The sequence below is a fragment of the Epinephelus moara genome, chromosome 16 (genome assembly GCF_006386435.1).
Source record: "Epinephelus moara isolate mb chromosome 16, YSFRI_EMoa_1.0, whole genome shotgun sequence".
Taxonomy (NCBI): Eukaryota; Metazoa; Chordata; class Actinopteri; order Perciformes; family Serranidae; genus Epinephelus; species Epinephelus moara.
This window is the reverse complement of record NC_065521.1, coordinates 27067198-27087657: the sequence shown is the minus strand read 5'-3', so window position 1 is coordinate 27087657 and position 20460 is coordinate 27067198. Positions and strand designations below refer to the sequence as shown.

The window sequence follows — 20460 nt, the reverse complement described above, 5'->3', positions numbered from 1 at the left end:
CACCCAGTTAGATGTGATAATATGCTGACTCTATACACCCTTAAATATCTGTTTATTTTAATGGGTTTGGTGATAGTGATTTTGGGGCTGTTTCTGGTTAAACAAAAAGGATTTTACTCTTTAACAGAACGTTGTATCTCAGTAGGGGTCGGGCTCTACACAGTGTTGTCAGACACTTAAAACAACAATCAGTGGCAAAACAAGCATTTTAATGGATGTAAATTAAGGGTGGAAACATGCCCGCTTACATTCCAGCCTATTTTGTTCTCACTAAATACTGGACCAATTTAAATTGTTGTTCCCATTAGTCATTAAGACACAAAAACATGTTTTTTGAAATTACTACTACAAAAAAAATAAGTGGGTGTACAAGTGGGTGCTTCCATTTATTAATGATTCGTAAGTTAGACAAACAGTACATACGTTTGCTGTCAGCTGTGTCGTCAGGTTAGACACCTTCTCCTGTGACGATTCCAGCTCCCTCCTCAGCTTACGGATTTGCTGTCGGGAAAAACAGGCATGTTACATCATTTAAAAAAACAAGCTTACTAAAGCTGAATATGGCTGACGTTACACAAGTGACTTGAAGTGGATGCTCTTCATGAAATGAATGACGGACTTGTTCAACCACAGAAGACAAAGATGAGGGTGATGGATGAAAGGACAGACATGAGACAGAAGAGAAGAAAGAGCGGGAAAGAACACGCTTACCTCTCCCTGAATCCTTTCCTCAGCCTTTGGAAGCAGAGGGAATAAAAGTCAAGAGGTTAGGTAAGACAAAAGAGAGGAGAAGAAAAGAGAGGAGACTAAAAAGGCAGGGACCGAGGGAGAAAGTCTTGTCTCTCTTTAAAGTGTGAAATGAGAGGATAGCATCACACAAACAACCACACAGACACACTCACACACATAAACACAGCTCACACCACATCACAAACTGAAGTGTAGCTACCTGAGTCTGCATGCTGCCCACACTCACCGAGGAGTAGCTAGACGAGGCGTTGGACGCCAGGGAGAGTACCGACCCATGAACTGAGAAGAGAAACAAAATAAACACATTAGAAGCCGAGTTGCACAACGACGCCGACCAGAACGCCGTATAACAGATGTCATAATAATCCAGTGGGCTCACCCTCGTCTTGCTCCTTGTCCCTGAAGGATCCGGAGCGAACCATTCCCATGCTGCGGGGGCGTTCAGCCAGCGACAGTGTGCTGCCCAGCGGAGACGCTCCGTACAGCTCCAGAGAGGCATCGTGCGTTGGGATGCTGTTGGATCGAGTCATCCTCGGAGGTCCACCGACAGGGCTGGGTACTGAGAAGAGAGCAGAGGGGTTGAGTTAGTGATGTTGTATACTACTACTACTACTACTACTACTAGTGATGATTGTGTACTACTTTTCTCGTCAGTGCTCTTTCAAGTGTGTGTACGTGTTTAAACTCACCCATACTGTTCTTAGAGGTGCGGGGCAGGGAGGTGGGTGAGGACAGCAGTGGAAGAGTGAGCGAGTCCGTCATACTGAGAATGGTATGAGAGTGTCTCCTCTCTCCTTTCTCCTTCCCTTCCTCCTCAACCTGAGAGGCACCGCTGAAACTGCAGACAGAGGACAACACCAGTGTAACTAATGGTGATTAAAGAAATCTAAGTGCAGTGTTTAAGTGTAAAGGACATTTAGAAACATCATGTTTAAAACTATCTGACAGAGAGCACATAAAAAAGTCGCCAAAGAAGAAAGAGCATTTTGCTGTGATGGTTGTGTACTCAATCTGCTGGTCCTTGTGTGTTAGATAGGATGAGGGTTAATGTACATTACTTTGACAATCATAACTTCTTCTATAAAGACATATTAAATGTATATAATTTTAAATACTAAATGAAGGGGAGTTAAAATAAAATGTTACCCAGTACTAATATCTGGAGGTATGAGTGGAAACACAATGTTTCCAGTGGGAAACAATAAGATGCATTTTGAGTTACTTTGGACAGGGATGATGAGGATTAACACTGTCTGTAATCCGTCATTCACTGAGGATCTTATCAATGGCATCTCTGTGTGAGTGCAGTTCAGGACTGTGCCAAAACTGTGTCAAACTGTCAGCGCCTGACAGTGTGTTGTATAAGAGCATGCATGTATGTGTGTGTGTGTGTGTGTGTGTGTCCACTTACCTTAAACCTTTCTTTGGCAGTGTGTTTCTGTCTCTCTGAGAGCTGTGGAGATTAAACAATGACATTATTTAACCACTGCTGCAGGGAGTTATTAAACCTCCAGAACAGGCAGAGGGCACAAAGAAGCACAGTACGACTGGCAGACAGCTGGTGTCAGCCAGTAATTACGACTTCAGTCACTGCGGCCCAAATAATACTGATAATAGGCCTGTAGTAATAATAGCCAAGAAACCCCTCACTCAGTCTATGTGTGTGTGTGTGTGTGTGTGTGTGTGCGCGCGCGCGCATGTAGTTGCCTTTACTTGTTGTTTCAGAATCAGAAATACTGAGTTTAAATTTTTAACCTCTCTCATTTAACCATATTCTTTAATTTGGACAATGTTTGGCATCTCATACAGCATTTACGGTGCATAACATGAAATAATAAAATCTGTTAGCGTCTGACTACTATGGGATGTTTGATGGAGGTGAGGCATGCTCTTGCAGTTGACCAGGATTTTTGTTTTGTCTCTGGATTTTTGATTAAAATCACAAATTCAGTCTATTTCAGCCAGGTTTAGTTTAGTCTGTTGTCTAAAGCACTGGTTACCAACCTGGAGGACCCGATCCCAAAGCTTCCTGGGCGGTCATGAGACCTTCTTGATTTTAAGGGGTGTAAGTAAGCTTAAACATATACTGTATATACAGTGGGCCTTTATCTCATTATTTCATTCATTTCTATGACGAAAACTAAATAAAATTGTTAATTGTTAAACTAAAAGTTTAGATTATTATTTAAGGTATGAACTTCACAAAAATCACACTGGATAGGGGCACAGTTAAGACCTGAACCTAACCTATATTCACTCATCTTGTCCTGCATTAAAAAAGTATGTGGTTAAGACAACCAAAGAGCTAAAAAGAAAATGACTGAATTGATCAGCGAATAATCCGATTTAGTATGTGTGATTGCTAAAAAAACAAACAAACAAAAACATAATACAGACAGGCAATCGTATAAAAAATCTCTCAAAATATCAGGACTACTCATCTCTGACACGGTTTTCACTGAAATATCCCCAAAATTCATCCAAATCTCTTGTTTACATCAAGTTCCTGCAGTTTTTGCATCCAGTATTTGGGTTAATTGTACAGTTTATCAGTTGCTCTGCACTGTTACTGTTATGCACTGAATATATATGTCACTTTAAACAATATTAGAGAAAGGGTCTCTTAAGGAAAAAGGCTGGGAACAACTGATCTAAAAATAATATTCCAAAAAAAATATTCTGAGTTTATCCTGACAAGACTGTTTTCATTCTGTGGCTTGTTACTATCTCGTCTTTGAAGGTTGTTTCTCGCTCTTCATAAGTGCTTCTGCAGCTAAACATGGCTCCATAACTCTTCCAGTATGTGCGGTATTTTGACTAAATCACCTCCCCTGTGCCCACTCAGTAAGAGGACAGAGATGCATGATTGTAGTGTGGAATAGAGAGAATAACATATTAAAGAACTGCCCTGATCCCTCACCAATGAATAATGTTGGTGCAGTTCCTCAGCTGACCAGTAGGTGGAGTTACATAGCAGCATTACAAAATATGAATGACAGCATGATCACTGGTGTGATGTGTATGGCTTTGAAATAAATGCACAGTTGAATCTCACCTGTCCGTGAGAGACATCGAGACTTTACTTCCAGAGCTCCAGCTGGCAGGAGGGCCTCTATCTTCCTGTCTATCTTTGTGTCGGGATTCCAAGGTGGTGTAGCCTCTCACTAAAGTCTCCCTCTCCTTCTCCTTCTCCATCCCCTGGGGCTCTGGGGCCAGACTCATCTGGAGCGGCAGCGACTCCATGCTGCGATGCAGCCCAGACAGACGAGGGTAGAGCAGGGGTGAGGTGCTCCCTCCGCTCCCTTGAACCCCGAGAGAAGAGACCTGCCTGGGCCCCAAGCCAGTCCCTGAGTTTGAGAAGCAGGCTGAGGAGTTCACATTGAGTAGCGGGGCAGGGCTGGGGGTCAGACAGGGGCCAGGGGAGCTGCCTGCTGAGCTGGCCAGGTCCTGGAGTTTGGAGTATGGAGGAATTTTGGGTGGCAGGGAGTCCTGAACCCCCACGTCTAGGCTGTTTGAGTTCAGCTTGTCAAGGTGGGCCATAGATGGAGGCTTTGCCAGGCTGCGTATCCCAGATAGCCTAAAGACAGAGACAGACAGTGGTGAAGCAAATGTATATTCACACTTTGTTTTGTGAGTTAAAAATGACTAGGAAATTGCACCATATGTGTTTTGTGGTCGTATCTCAAGTCCAGTACCTGTGTGTGTTGGGTGAGGGCAGATCCATGCCCTTACCACTGCTGGGAGGTCTCAGGCCCTGCAGCTTCCCTCCGTTCTCTGAGGGCGTCTGAGCAGGGCTGCCCTTCAGAGACCCACCTCCACACTCAGAGTCAGATACCACAGCTTTAGCTTTGGCCCTCTCTTTCTCTTTCTCTCTGTCTGTCTGATTGACAGGACTGGGACTCGGGATCCCACGACCACCTGCTTTACTCAACCCAGAGCTGAGCCCTGAGGCGGGCTCTTTGAGCCTGGAGCCCTGGGCCGGTTTGATCAGCCCAGAGCTGGTGTCCATCGTAGTGCTCACTGGGCGAGCTGAGCTTGGCCGAGTTAGAGTCAGGGTGCTTGTCTTTGCTGGGCGAGGCAGAGAGCGGTACTGGAGAGATGTCCTGGCATTCGGAGATAGAAAACCACTCTGGTCGCTGCTTGAAACATCTAGACTTGTCTTACGTCCTCCTCCACCACCACCACCTCCACCAGCCCCTGGTTTGACAGGAATACCCGACGATTTGGGAATCTTCCCCACAGTTGTAGAGCCACAGGGCATACTGGGATTGTTTGTGCCATTATTGGTGGCAGTTGCAGGCTTCTTGAAGCCAAAGTTTCCACCAGTTGAGGGCCTGACGAGGCCGGACGGAGGTTTACGTTGCTCACCAGCACCGGTGCCATTTCTGTGGTCTTTACCAGCATCAGAAGAAGAGCGCTGAAGGCCAGCGGTCTTCACTGCTAGCCGGGACTTATCCATTGGCTTCCCATCTGACTTGACTGTACCTAGAGAGATGGAGGATGGGAAAGAGAGAAGAGTCAGTGATGAGTAGCTTGAACAGTCTGTGGTGGTGAGTGAGACTAACCAAGCCTTATTAGGACATGATATCTTATCTGACCACCTACCAGGTCTGACTGTCTGCTGATAAAACCCAATCCCTGTCTGAGCAGACAAACAGTGTGTAGACCAGACTCTCAGCCAGCTTCACCCTCACACACACACTGTTATCATGTGGTTACTCCTCTTTTCCATCCTGATGAACTAAAAGAGTTTTCTCTGGCTTTCCACTAAGTGCACGTCTGTGTGTCACAGCTGCAGAGCGCTGAGATTAACATGTGCAGCATGGCTGTGGAAAACTGGTGTTCACATTCACGAAGCGTGTCTGCGGGCACAAAAGTGCAAGAAACACCCAGTTTCCCCACTCCTGAAGCCTCCTCTGGGAGAGAGGGCGGAGCCAGAGATAGCCTGGTGGAACGGAGGTTGAAGGAAAATTATGTGATTTTGCTCCCATCTGTATATTTCCCAGTTGGCAAATTAATTGGACTTGTTTGGAAGTTATTATGAGGAAAAAACTATTAGACACATGTGCACCGCCCACACAAGTGCGAGCCCACACTACCCATGCTCTTAATTTGTATCTAATGGGAGTTGTTATGGGAGGTTTATATACAAGGCATTAACAGAGTCAAAGAACTGCTGTTGAATGGGACCCACCGGCGTGCTGCCTTGGGACATCTGGAGTCACTTAAGGGTATTGAAAAAGCCCACAAAATACACACACGCACACATAGGGCCAGACATATATATATATACCACACACACTCACAGCTCTCAGTGATTGGGTCTTATAGGAATGTGACACTGACAACACATTACGCTCGGAGCTCTTTTGTAAATGTGAAAATTGGGTTTACATGTCAAGTCATAAACTCAATCCATCGTATAACCGCAACACGGCACGTTCCAGGAGCATTAGGCTGCAGGAAGACACACTGCCAACAGGGCAGTGAGACGCAAACACACACACACACACACACACACACACACACACACATACACATACAGTGACAGAATCCAGACCCTTGTATTAATTCTGACATAAATGAAGCCTGATTTACTGACACCGACTGGCTATGGAGACAGTGGTGCTCACGGCTCGACACGGCAGCGTGTAGACACAGTGAATCACCACGTCTCGGTGCAAGAGGCCTCTGCGTGTCTGAGGAGATCTGAAGACACAAGCAGACAGAGAAATCCTTTGCATAACATTTCTAGCACTGCTGTCTCTGGATGTTCATTTATATTCTGCTGCCCTAAGTCTTCTTCTATTTAAGGCCACTGTAATAGAAGGGAGAGCAGTATGGAATGATGTACACACAAACACACTCATACTCTTGTCTATCATTCCCGGTGCTTTCCCAGGGAGATGAGCCGCCTCGCTCCTCGGCTCCACGTTCTCCCATCAACAAGTGTGTGCGTTTATTTGTGGTTGTTAGGATAAAGTATCGGTGTTTATTTGTGTGTATGTGAGAGGTATGTAAACATCTGTTGCAGAAAAGTGTATCTGCAGGTGTGTGTCTGTGTACATCAGTACTGACAGAATGATGGATACCTGCACTGTGTCCCACGCCCAAACTACATGCTGATTCAAACAGGTATGCAGCACATTCACACGAAGCGAGTCACAAAACCCAGTTGATGTTTGTCTGTACTGTTAGTGGACACTATTGTCCCATAATGCAATGCACAGGGGAAATAGAGGCGGTGCTCACAGCTGGAAAAAATTATAACAAAATGTGAACTTTGGTTCCAAAGCTCCGCCATCATCTGAAAAAAACCAACCAAATAAACACCAAGTAAAAGTGAATGTAAACATAACTTATGTCCAGTGGTGTAGAGGTAGGTGATGAGGTGGGTGTACTACAAGGTAGGTGGGAAGTGGGTGTACTCTCCTATACTTTCCAATGGCTTTTTGGCTGATAGGTACTGTAAACAGCCAGAAAAAGAGGTGTGTATAACGTGTCTACCTGCGTATACCCTCCACTACACCACTGCTTCAGGTCGAATAGCTTGTGAAAAAGTTGTGCAACAGGTAAAAAGTGTATTTATTTAAATTTACAGTTTTGGGCAAGGGTAGAAATGAACTGGCAGCAGGTGAGAACAAAAATAATCAGGTGCCTGAGCTGACCGTGTTGATGCTTAGCAGCTTCTGCCTGATACAACTCCATCACGCAGCAAAGGACGTTCGACAAAACCTCATTCAGGAGCTGAAGATGCAGCTGACTGATTGCAAAGAGACAGTTCCTACGGATATAGATATGGACGTGTGATAACCGCAAAATCGGTTATCTTTGTGTCACTTTGCATCACCTCACCAAGTAGGATTTAACTGAGCGAGTGCTTTGCATATCTGGATGAATCAGTACATAATGCAAAATGGCTTCACGGTAAAATGGTGTGTTAAATCACAGGTCGGGTCACAGGACTTAGATTAACGGCTGGGTTGGGTCCAGATTTTACTTGGAGATAATTACAGGTAACAGTTCAGTTCTGGTGCTGAGCTTAGTGGGTGTGGTTTGCAAATCTTGACCTGTGCAGGACTCTGATGTCCACCTTTAAGTAAATAAAGTACATAACATATAAATACATAATCACATAAGTTAATTTTAAGTCAGTGAGTTAAGGAATTTGAGGCAAAGTGTTTGGAGTAAAAACTGTGTAGCATTTACTGTTTATTGAATCATTTTCTGTTAGTACAAAACAATAAAATTGGTGCTGAAACATTCGATCAGAAAATTAATCATCAACAATTTTTTACAAATGAGTAATTGTATAGGTTATTTATCAAGGAAAAATGCCAAATGTCTGTTGGTTTCAGCATTTTAAAATGTGATGTTCTGCTGTTTTTATTTCTTTTATATCACTGTAAATTGAATATCTCTGGCTTTTGGCTGCTGGTCAGAAAAACAACCAGTTTGACGTAGTTACCTTGTGCTCCTGAAACTTGTAATGAATGGTTTTTTGCTATTTCTTACATTTTATAACATAACGCTGAAAACACACCAAGCAGTGGTGAAGCGCAGCCTACTGCAAGATACCACGCAATGTCTATGGAAAGCTGCAGCGTTCGCTCTGAGCTCAGTGAGCTGCAGACATTGAATTCTGTGGTGGCAAAAGAATACCCACAGCCAATCAATAAACAGAGTTCTGACGCTTGTGACATGTTGACCTATGTTACAAACAATTTCTTTCTGCCTGAAACACATGAACACACCTCCCAGCCGCAGGACAATGTAATTATTACAATCAGTTAAGTTCAGATAAAATAGTTGTAAAATGACAAAATGACAATGAAAATAATCTTTAGTAAATACTACACAAACGTGTTGTACACAAGCGCTTTGTCTATTCTTGGAAATGTTGTTTCTTCAAAGATCTCACACTCTCTGTGTCTCCAACAATACCGCAAACATGCAGACAAACACAGACTTACAAACATTCACACACAATCCTGCCAAACCTCAGCAACACACTGATCTTCAGCCTGAGCAGCAGAGACCTCTCTAACTATCTAAGAATGTCTGACGCTTATTCGGTTAAATTGATGAGCTCCTCCACGCTGATGAGCTGCAACAAGTCTGCTTTCACTTGACTCCATCATCTGATGAATTACCGCCTAAAAGTCAGTGGCAGATTGAATAGCCCTGATAGCAGATTCGTATTGTTCACATCAATAACAATAACAGCCTGGCACACAGATCACAGGCTGGTTCAACACACAGATATGTTTGGCATATCTGTCACTTCAACAGCTGGCAACGCAAACACAGGACAGTCCCACAGAAAGAGGACTGTTTATACAGACACTGCAAATCTAGACTGGCACACAACTAATATCCTGTTGTTTTGGTTGTCTATATTCTAAGTGTGTGTGTGTGTGTGTGTGTGTGTGCTTACGTAAACAGCACACAGATGGTGTGCTTAAAAGGCAGCTGCACAATCCGCACTATTGTGCTCTTTGTGTGTTGGTAAGAGTGTGTGTGCGTGTTAAGTGTGATGGGTGACACTCTGTAAGGCTGGCACAATCTCAGACGTATCTGCACACACACACACACACACACACACACACACACACACACACACACTCACTGTCTCTGGTCCAGTTGTTTTGAGTACAAGGCCTTTATTTAAGTGCTATAAATTCTCTCTGTCCGGCACAAAAATAAAGCTTGCATAGGAAAGGCTGGACCAATAGGAAGAAAAAAAACACTGTTGGTCAGTGTGTGTCTGCGCCTGTGTGTGTGTGTGTGTGTGTGGTTGGCTGGCAGGAAGGGAGTGGGTGGTGATGGGCGTTTGATACATGGCACCACTTTCTAAAGGCCCAGAGGGTGGGCTGCTGCAGCTGTGGATGAATGTGTGGGACAAAGACAGAGTGTGTGTCTGTGACTGTGTGCGTGGGTGTGAGACTGCCAGAGAGAAGGGAATATTAAAAGGCAGCCAATGTGTCAGTCTGCTCAGGTTATGAAACCATTTCAAGTGTAGCTATATTTATTACACCTCACTGTGTGCATGCATGTGTGTGTGTGTGTTTCGCCTCTCACCTGCCACTTTCAGCCCACTCTGAGAGGTGTGTGTGATTGGAGAGGTGACTCCCACAGGTGGGTTTCGTCCTTTCTTCAACACATTTCCTTGACCCAAGGTCTGAGGTTTCTTCAGTTCGCCCTTCCCTCCTTCCAGCCCCTCCCCCTGTGTCCGCGTCTTTTTCCATTTATTGGCCGATTCGGACTTGAGACTTCCTGTATCGTAGACGCCGCCGCCCTGGCTCTTGCGGCTGGGTTTGGTATCATCAGAGTCCCAGGACAGACCGCTCTCCACCAGAGATCTCTTCTCTGCATCTGTCCGCATCTAGAAGGAAAAAGAATGCCACATGCTTAGACGAACTGTGTCGAGAAAATGTTAAGGAAGTAAGTATGTGTGATCTGACTTATAGAACATGGAGACATTAATTATCGGTATGTCTCTGGTATGTTGTTTGCTGTATAGGCATGGAATTATCTTTGGTGGTTTTGACCACCTAACCAGTAGAGTTAAAAAACAAAACTAAGCATCATGGCAACAAAGTGCCTCGAAAGAATGAGAGAGAAACAAAGCTTTTCTGAACTCACATAAAATTTGTATATGGCTTTTATTGTGAGGTTAGTGAAATGCAAAGACTCCACGCATTGGAATTGGAGCTCTCGTTTAAGATTTAGCTTTCTCACTGACATTTTGTTCAACACTGAGAGAGCTAAGAGTTTTATATGGATCTCAGCCTCAAGCACCTCTTCTACTGAGGTTTTTTCTACTTTGCAATTTTTAAAGTAGTTTTACTAAGACTTAAAGGGGCGGTTCAGCCCCAAATCAAATATGCATTTTTCCCCTCTTACCTGTAGTGCTATTTATCAGTCTAGATTGTTTTGGTGTGAGTTGCTGAGCACTGGAGATTGTGGCGGTAAAAACATCTGCCGTCTCTCGAATATAATGGAACTACATGGCACTCGGCTTGTGGTGCTTAAAGCACCAAAAATACACTTGAAAGAACTCAACAGCTACGTCTCTTTCCAGAAATCATGACCAGGTTGCTCAAGATAATCCACAGACCTTGTTGTGAGCAGTTTCATGTAGGAACTATTTTCTTTCTACCAAATTACACCCACCAAACATATTACCACGTAGAAGGAAAAGTGCATCTACTCATGGACAAGAGTCTTGTGTTTGTGACAGCACGAGATGTAAACATTAGCCCTTTTTAGATAGGAATTGTGCAAATTTGCAGGAAAGCCCAATCAGTCTTTTTTCAGCATTGGCAGTATTAAAATAAAATCAGGGAGTACGGCAAAATGCCGCCTACCTACTTTTGTTGATACAGAATGCGCCTGTTTTGGGAAAATGGGGGGCGTGAGCAAGTAACAAAACATGTTGCTCAGTGTGTGACGTAAACAGTGACGTGGGAGGGAAACTGCGGCTGGTCAGTCCTTGGGGAGCTCTGTGCTTTCTCTTGTAAGTCGGCCCGTTCTTCACCGTCCCTGTCATTTGACGGTTAATGGCCTCTTCGTTTGCGAGGGCAAAGAGGGCGCACAATTCCTTGTCTCCTCAGTTGCTCATCTTTACAGTGTCTGTCAGGTTTGCGTTTCCGTCTTGCTACTAGCTGCTCGCTAATTCCTGCTATCAGCTGTTTCCTGTTTATCCACCGCCAGTGGGTCGCACGTGCAGCATCATCAACAGCCCCTCCCGTTGCGGAGGGCTGCCTTGGTCTGCTTAAACTAAAAAGGGTTCCGCCAATATGACTACCCTACGAGGCGGAAAATTGGGCACCTCGGATCAACTCGCCAATCTGGCTGTGTGTGTCTAAATGCTCACAGCTTTCTGGCAAAATGTGGCTGTGTGTGTCTAAATGCTCACAGCTTTCTGGCAAAATGGCCCAACATTTCCGGAAAATCTGGCAGTGTAAAAGGGGCTATTAATGAAGTCCTCCTCGGTTGTAACTTTAGCTAGCTCAGTGGGGCTAGGTGAGCTAGCAGTAGATGCACGCTTCCTTCTGCTTCCTTCCACTAAACGGCTCACAACAAGGTCTGTGGATTATCTTGAGTAGCCAGATCCTGCTTTCTGGAAAGAGACGTTGCTATTGAGTTCTTTCAAGTGTATTTTTTTTAGTACTTTGAGCACCACAAGTCGAGTGCCATCTAGTTCTTCTTTATTAGAGAGAAGGCAGACATCTTTACGGCTGATATCTACAACACTCGTCAACCCACACCAAAACAATCTAGCCTGATCAACAGCACTACAGGTAAGAGGAATAATGACTTATAGAAGTGCTATGAATGAAATCCCAACAGCTATTAGGCTTGTGTGTCAACAGATGTATCTCTGTGGCAAATGAACAAACTCTTCGCACTGATGAGAACCATGTGATTTGGCTGAAATTAAAAAAAGGAAATAGGAGCTTGTGTTGGGTCTGTTTTATCAACCTACATTTGGACATGTTGGCCACTTTTTTGACCATTAGGAAAATGGTAAAGTTAAGAGCTGCAGACACTTCTTGCAGTTCTGGTGGACATTAAAACTCAAGCACATGCAGTGTAATACAGGTAAGCAACGTATATCTGTGTGCCAATAAAAAGATTATAATCAAATCAAATCCAATTTTAAGAACTGTACCCATTCATGTTACCTTCCGAATCAAATACTACAACATTTTGTTACTAAAAAAAAATGGCTTCTCTTTGATGATTCTGAGTCATTTCCTAACATCCTTTAACATAATCCACTGTACAAATTTAGTTTGGGACACTGGGAGGAATGAGCCAATGGAACAACCCACTGGATCATTCCTGCAAAAACATTGTGTATCCCTTAAATCTGTATTTAATGTTCTTGAGTGGCCACAAATTGAAAAAAATGTCATTTGATGAGGTGTGCGGACTCAGCTGGATCCTCAGACTCTGTCTCATATTGATGCCTTCTGAGCAGAAAAACATGTCTAACCCAGTCAGCTCAAAAACACTCTCTGATGTCTCGTCTCATCTCATATGTTGTCTAAATCCTATTGTATGCTCTATTTGAACACTTCAAAAGAAACAACAGAGGGAGAAAACACACACACACACACACACACACACACACACACTGACCTACACAGAGGAATCAGACAACACGGCCTAAACATAATCCAATAAGAAAGAATGTCAAATGTTAAACTAAGGAAATATGAGGTCATTCGTGAGTCATGTGCTGTGACTCAATCAGGATACTTCCGTTAGTGCACTTCCTCGTACACTACTTGTGTGACAGTGTTGTCTCCACTGGTTGTTGTGCGCTTATCGAAAATGACAATCACCACATTTGACCGCTTCTTCTTCATTTTAATGGCAAATTGCAACCAGGCAGACCTTTATCGCCAGCTTTTAACTGTGATTGTCAACCACCAAAATATCTGCCGGCTTGATTGCTTGTTCACCAGAGCAACCGCTGCAGCTTCCTCAGCTGCCATTTTTAAGTTTGGTGATCTCTCCCCTTCTGCTAAGTAGCCAAGATGGCGACCATTGAGGATCAGAAGTGTCCAGTGTTCCACATGGAACTTTTATACCGTTATAAGTACACCATTAAGCCCCCATCACACAGAACGTGTTTTTTGCAGGTTGCAAAACGCGGGGTGCGCCACAGGTTTTTTTTAAATTAAATGCCACTTTTTTATTGTTGCCAGGCAACCACGGACACACCTCCTGTGTAATAAATCTACCGTTTATTCATTTATTTTAGTTATTTAAGTAATTAGTATCTAGCTCCTAAAATGTACTTGCTCTACCTCTGGTTGAGGGTGAGAGGCTCTCAGTAAATAGTTTGTTGGGCACAGGGAAACAGAGATCTGTGTGGGTACATGAGACCCTGAAAAAGAGGGTGGATCATGGGGAGTACCACCAGTTGGTCCAGAAGCTTCTCCTCGATGATAGCTATTTCCAGGCATATTTTAGGGTGACAGGGGGGCAGTTTGACAACCTGCTGTCTATCGTCGGGCTGTATAGCTCTGGGTATCCAGCAACAGCTACCACCAGATGACAAAGAGATGACATGGGCTGTTTTTCCACTTTGAGTTGAAGTTTTTTCAACTCGAAGAGTTCAGAGCACACTGGCAAAAACGCCAGGCACCTGAAGCCCAGAAACGCGAGGCACATTGCGAGCAAAAAGCTTCATTCTCATTTAAAGCGATTACAAAAAGACCCCTCCAGCTGCTAAAATGCCTTCTCTGTGATCAGGGAATTACAGTGCACTGCATTTTGCCATACTTGGCAGCGTAAACAAATTATAGAATACTTTACTTACTATGTAAAACTATCTATTCCCTTTCCAAAGCCAGGCTCCATTCTTTGGGTTTGGGGGAACTGAGCATACAACTGATTAAATGAGGCTTGGATTAAATTGCACGAGTTGTGTGAGAGTTTGTAAATGGATGTTTTGATGTAGTTTTTTGGTGTTGCTAAATGTGGATCCCAGTCAGTCTATAAACCAATATGCTTGCCATTTTCAATAAAGGCATGTGAGGAAAACAAAGTGTTCTTTGCAAATTCAAGGTAACTGACAAATTCATTTAAATATGGTCATTTGTGGGTGAAGTATTAGTTTAATGCACTTAAAATAGCAAGTGTAAGTACATATGCATGTGAACTGACACATAGCAAAAGTCCTCTGAGTGTGTTGTGGTAAAAACATGTGGAAGTGTACTAAAGACAAAAGATTTGAGGGAACGCAAAACAGTTCCTAGAGCTACTCAGTCTACAAGTCAGCTTTAATTAGATTTAGATGCTTCCAGAAATACACGCAATGCACAACATGTTTAGTTTTCACAGAGGCAGATTACTCTCCCCCCTGTAGGAGACTGACAGTTACACAATGTGTCAGACAGTGTGTGTGTGTGTGTGTGTGTGTGTGTGTGTGTGTGTGTGTGTGTGTGAGTGTGTGTGAGTTCAGGACACTGCACTCAGCAGTTCTCATGAGGACTCATATGCTGAATTCCTTTTTTATTAAAACCAATAGACCCCATGGGCAGGTTCACATCACATGAGGAGGAGGTACGAGTGAGTGAGTGAGTAAGCGTGTGTGTGTGTGTGAGAGTGTCCTGTCTGACCAGACCTTGTTGATAGAACATTGTCATTTCCTCACACACATTCCCTGATTATTGAAACAGCAGGGATGAGATACACATCTGTCCATGTAGGCAGTGGCAAAACATGATAACAACACAAACACACACGCTGATAAGCACACACACACCCACCTTGTAAAAAAGGTATTGGGAAAACAAGGTGTAATAACTTGATTATCTGGTCCACCTCCATGTGGAAATGAGGAAATCTGGGTCTTTGTACCACCTACATGCACCACTTTCTAGCTTTGATTCTCTCTCTGCCATGTCTTCTTTGTGCCCCCGTCTCTCCTCCACCCTCACATCCTTGTTGAGCACATTATGCAATACGTGGGAGAAATGAGGAGCGGATGTAAAGCCCGAGCTGCCTTTGAGGGGATTAAAATCAACAGGAGCGCAAAAGGGAAAAGGTGGAGTGATAAAACGGAGACAAAGAAATGGCTTCGGGACACAAAGACAAAGAGGAAACTGATAATCAGCTGAGAATGTCGAGGGAACAGGGCGCCATGTGTACGAGACAATGTGGGGTGCATGGTGAGGTGAATGGTTGGTTGCCATGGTAATGATGCCATAGGGGGGTAATGGTTGCTATGACTCCTGCAACTAGGCGTGGAGGGAGGTGCCCCGGTTCTTGCGGCTCGCTGGCCCGGATGCAGGACTACAGATGGCCCTGTGTGTGTGTGTGTGTGTGTGTGTGTCTGTGCATGTGTGAATGCGTGTCTTTGAGTGTGTGTGTGTGTGTGTGTGTGTGCGCGCAGATGGCCGTTCTAGACCTGTCCTTCAATATACAGTAGAAGACAAAGACCCGCGCTCACAGTCTCAGCATCCCTGCACTTTCGGTTGCCATGGTTACGCTGATTCCCTCTTGCTCGCTGTCTCTCTTTCTCTAAGATCCCACTACATCCGTCACATAAACCAAATTGCGGAGGTGTGACCTACATCAGACGCTCGAGGAAAACACACTACACACACACACACACACACACACACAGTCTGGAACCCATACAGCTACAGATGGAACTTAAAGAACCTCAAGCAGAGCTGCAGCCATACAGCTACAGATGGAACTTAAAGAACCTCAAGCAGAGCTGCAGATGGGATTTTAGAAGCACTGAGGTCATGAGTCCCAAATCCTCCCATCCCCACATCAGTTTTTTAACACCATATCTCACGCATACACGAGTACGCTTCAACGTATTGTTACCACAAGGATAATTAATCAGGACAGTTGTTTCAGCCCGGCTAACTATACTACCAAACTGGGCCAAAACTACAGGCTCTGGATCAGGTGTGCAATCACAATAAAGATCAATACGGCCACACTAGTTGATCATTTTTAGACATTCCTCTCTAAAACCTCCAAAAAAAGCCTGATTACTATAAAACCTCCACATAGGCCCAAAAGGGAGCCTTGTGGAACAGTGCAGCTATACAGCATGCAGTGTGTGTCTAAGTGTGTTTGTGTGTGTTGCGGCGAACATTGATCGCTGCAGATGTGATAAATATTATGGGTGTGTGCAGAATACTTAATCAGGCTTTGTCTCTGATGCTGTCTGTCGTGTGTATTCATGTATGTCCTCTGTTCTCTGACAGAGGATCTAACACACCATTCAGCACCTCATCAATACCTCCGTGGATTAACAACTTAATCAATACTACAGTAACCAACACACTGCTAATCCGTCTGTGTCAGAAGGCTGTGTATGTTCGTGTGTGTGTGACTTACCACTATGGCCGAGTTTCTGCGGGAGCCGATGGGAGTGGTGGGCAGAGAGTTGAGTGTGGGACTGGTGTTGAACTCTTCAGAGCTGAGGTTGTCTGAGCCGTCGCTCAAACCGCTGCTGATGGAACTGCTCTCGTCCCAACTAGAAGAAACAGAGACAAAGAAGATGTGTCAGATTATCTTTTTTTTCCTTTATAATATAGGAAATAATGTGAGGAAAAAAACATTAAGCAGTTATGATGATGTATGTGATGATATGATAAGAGGTCAGGCGTTCAGATCAGATTAGACTGAGTGTGTGTGGGTGTGTGGATGTTTGGATGACAGACAGGCAACGACAAGCTCAACGACATGGCCAAACACAAGCATGATCCTGAATATATTAACCTGTGGGACCTCGATCTGATGACTAAAGCCCAGTTCAGACCAAAGAGAAAGCAACAAGACGAAACCATTTTAGAACGTTGAAGAGAAAAGTTGTAGCGTGTGAACTGGCCGGTCTGAGCTCGACTCAAGCCAGCTGATGGTGTCACCTCCAACTCAGCTGGTCAAATCGCTGGCGGCTGGTTTTAAAACAGAAAGCACGTCACCTGTTTCTACAGCCAATTGGCTTGTGGTAAAGTCCACTGGTCAATTCAAAATGACCGCAGACTGCATGTTCAATTCCTGCGGCAGATGCTCCATCCCTGCCGATCATGACAGTCATTGATGTTCATGATACGAGCTGACACCATACAACGCTGCATCGGGCAAAACAAAATTTCTATCATCTGTGATCAGACATAATTTCGTCAGCCTTACAAAAGCTTGTCTGTGTTGAATGTGAGACTGTTTGTGTACTGCAGTGATGAGGTTAAATTCAGGCAGTAGAAATGTTCTCCTAATTTCAGGGGTGAACAAATCTGGCCAAGTGGTCAGAGTCTCCTAACTGGTAAATCTGAGTTAAAGCCCCAATGCCATCAAGCATCCACCTTTCAGAAAGCATCATCGATCAAGACATCAAATCTTCTCCAGCTCCAAGGCCGTACAGACGCTAATTCTGCTTCCCTGCAAAGATCGATCAGGTATCACATACCACCACGTGCTCTCATATCCAAGAATATCTGACAAATCCAAAACAATACATGCCAATTACCTTGATATCTACTTGAAGTTTTACACTGCATGAACTATCAAAGCTCCAGCAGCTCAGTTACATCAGCGGCTGGCTCACTTGGCTCCATGTCTCCCCGTTTGTCTTTTGATTAAATATTCATGGACCTCATTTAGAACACTGCCTGCTCTATATACTTAACTTTCACACTGCATGGGCTGCAAACACTTGGCAAACTGAAATTTGGAGCGCTCTCGACATCATCTCAACCCACACACGCACGTAAAAATAGCACTGAAGAACATATACACTGATGCATGCGCCCACGAGTGTATGCGGGAGGGGAGTCAGTGCCAGGACTGTGAAGTCGGTCCTCTTGGCACACATCTGCTTCACAGTTTTCCTTTTACCCCCCGCAAGAGAAACCGCTTTGATAATCGTAACATAAACAGGTACCTCTGTATACCTAACACAATAGTATGAATCGACATCATACTTCAAGCAAAATGACACTCAGCGCATTCAAGGACCTGTTCCACGATCCAATGTTGTGCTTTCTATGGTCCCACTTATACTCAACCTTCATCTCGGTCTTGTCTACTTCTGCCAACATTATTCATCATTTCTGATATTCGACAGGCAGAAACTCATATATGTTATTGTGTTAACTAGATTAGACTGAAGTCAGGGTCTCCTGTGCGATCTACCCAGGAACCCAGGTACAAGCTTGCTGCTAGAATCTGAACCCCAACCAGGCGAGAAGTTTCTGTTTCTGTTTATGTGCATTTTATTATTTCATTTTATACTATTTTCCTCCCGTGCTTTCCTTTTACCATTTTATCACACTTTATTTATGTCTGCTTTTCTTACTGTTTTACTTTTCTTTCATTTCAATCTTGTGGAGAACTTTGTTGACTTCAAATACAACTTAAACTATTAGTATTTTCTAGAGTGCCTTTCAACAAACCATGTGGCCGAACATGTAACATTTCGTTAGTTTTCCAGTTTTCCAAAGGTGAATCGTGCTCTTTATTTTGTATCTAGTGGCTGCAGTGCATAACCGTTTGTCAGTGGAGAAGAAGGGATGCTACGATGAGGCAGTTTCCCCACCTGTTCATTAACTTGTGACGACACTGGTTTTACAGATTGCACCAATAATTTTACACGAAAACATATTTGTCCATGACGCTCAGTATCTGTAGAGCGCATACTTTGATTTTTAGTGTTAGCTCTTTAGATCTTCCCTTTCCTTCAAACAAAACAGGAACAGTAAGCATGGCTGTGGCCGAGCCTGATTTTCTTGCCAACGTTTTCTTGTTCTTTTGGGCTGTGGCTCGGGGTTGGCAGCAGCTCCCTCCTTTTCTTTATCTCCATCTTCTTTCCAACCAAGGATGACCGCTTCTTCCTCCATCATCCTCTTGGCTTCCTCAACATCCAGGTTGTAGTCATCTCCGTAGTGCAGGTCCTTAAATGTTGCCTTGTGCATTTCTGCTACTGCCAGAGCTGACTGCGGTCACGTGGTCTACACTTACACTTCAAGTGCAGATGGTGAGACCGCAGTCGGAACTCTGTGCTGCGACTCTGCTGCTGTACGAAGCAAACACTTTGAGTTTATAATTGTAGCATTGGTCATCTGGCTAAGTATCAGTAACTAGTGGGGTAACGATCCATCGATTTGGATCAATATATCGATTCAGTGATCGACGATCCAATATCATCGAATCAAAATCGTTTCGTAGTAGACTTTGTGATGTCAGCAAATATTGTATCGTTGTCCAAAGAATCCGTATAATATAGTATTGGGATGAAACTCGTGATTTCTAGCCTACAAACTAGAGTCTTATTTGATGAATGTGGTTATGATACAAAGATGAATTAAATGGGTTTTATTTCTATTTTTACAGAAAGCAAAAGACGGTAGGGGTGGTGGGCAAGTAAACTAATCAGTGTATGCCTGAACACAACATGGAACACTGGTAACACCGACTGCAGCAGCAAATCTATGGAGAAATCGGCATTTTTGTTTTTCTTTGACAATAGATTTCTCATTCATTTTGGTGAATGGCACAATTAAAGCAATTCAGTTAGTATTTTCCTTTGACACATCAATTGCAGTTGACGTTTGACCATTGCCTATCCAGTGATAAAAGATATCTACAGTAATATGACCAATCAAGCATGTAAAACTCGATTACTACAGTGACTTGTTGGAATGAGGAAGGGGGAGAAGAAGGCACATCTGTGAGGTGTGTTGGGGTTAGTGGGTGAACATCCGCATGTGCTTGTATACATCAAGTAGGTCATGTTTAGGAAGTAAGGGGGTTGTCATCTCATCAGAGTCAATAGGTTTGACTGATATCGTACCATACTGTAAAACAAGTTAAGTGGGTGGGGCTCGCCTAATGAGGTCATGTATACTGTGGCACGGGGGAGAGAAAGCGGTGTCGGCCTTCCGGTTGGGTGCCTGTGTGGGTCACACTGCACCCTGGGGGGACTTGAGGGCGGGGATCAGGGGGAGAGGGGCGAAGTGAAAGCCCTCGCTGTCTAGCCTGTGGATATGTAGACGCACAAAAAAAGAGCAGACGAGATTTTTACGTCTGAAGTGGCTGTCATGCTGCCTTGTCTATATGCCAGAGTGGGATTAAGGGCAAATTTAAGATTGGGCCAGACACATTCAGAGTGCCGACCTACACTTTCTGTCTACATGTGAAAGACTAAGGAATTTAAACATTGTA

The 20460-nt window shown here is 44.0% G+C and overlaps 1 protein-coding gene across 8 annotated transcripts in view; it reads right to left on the bottom strand.

The window, feature by feature from the left end:
• The window catches only part of LOC126403408 (neuron navigator 1-like), a 150048-nt gene that overhangs the window by 16216 nt on the left and 113372 nt on the right, over nt 1-20460 (bottom strand). For 2 of the 8 annotated variants that reach the window (XM_050066050.1, XM_050066051.1), the window contains exons 9-18: nt 16636-16774; nt 9832-10135; nt 4446-5235; nt 3806-4327; nt 2162-2203; nt 1440-1588; nt 1130-1309; nt 950-1029; nt 712-735; nt 424-501 (exon numbers count right to left, since the gene is read on the bottom strand). In XM_050066050.1, coding sequence (XP_049922007.1) covers nt 424-501; nt 712-735; nt 950-1029; nt 1130-1309; nt 1440-1588; nt 2162-2203; nt 3806-4327; nt 4446-5235; nt 9832-10135; nt 16636-16774 — 2308 coding nt within the window. The remainder of the gene's footprint in view (nt 1-423; nt 502-711; nt 736-949; nt 1030-1129; nt 1310-1439; nt 1589-2161; nt 2204-3805; nt 4328-4445; nt 5236-9831; nt 10136-16635; nt 16775-20460) is intronic. The other 6 variants (XM_050066054.1, XM_050066055.1, XM_050066052.1 and 3 more) reach the window with 3 other exon arrangements.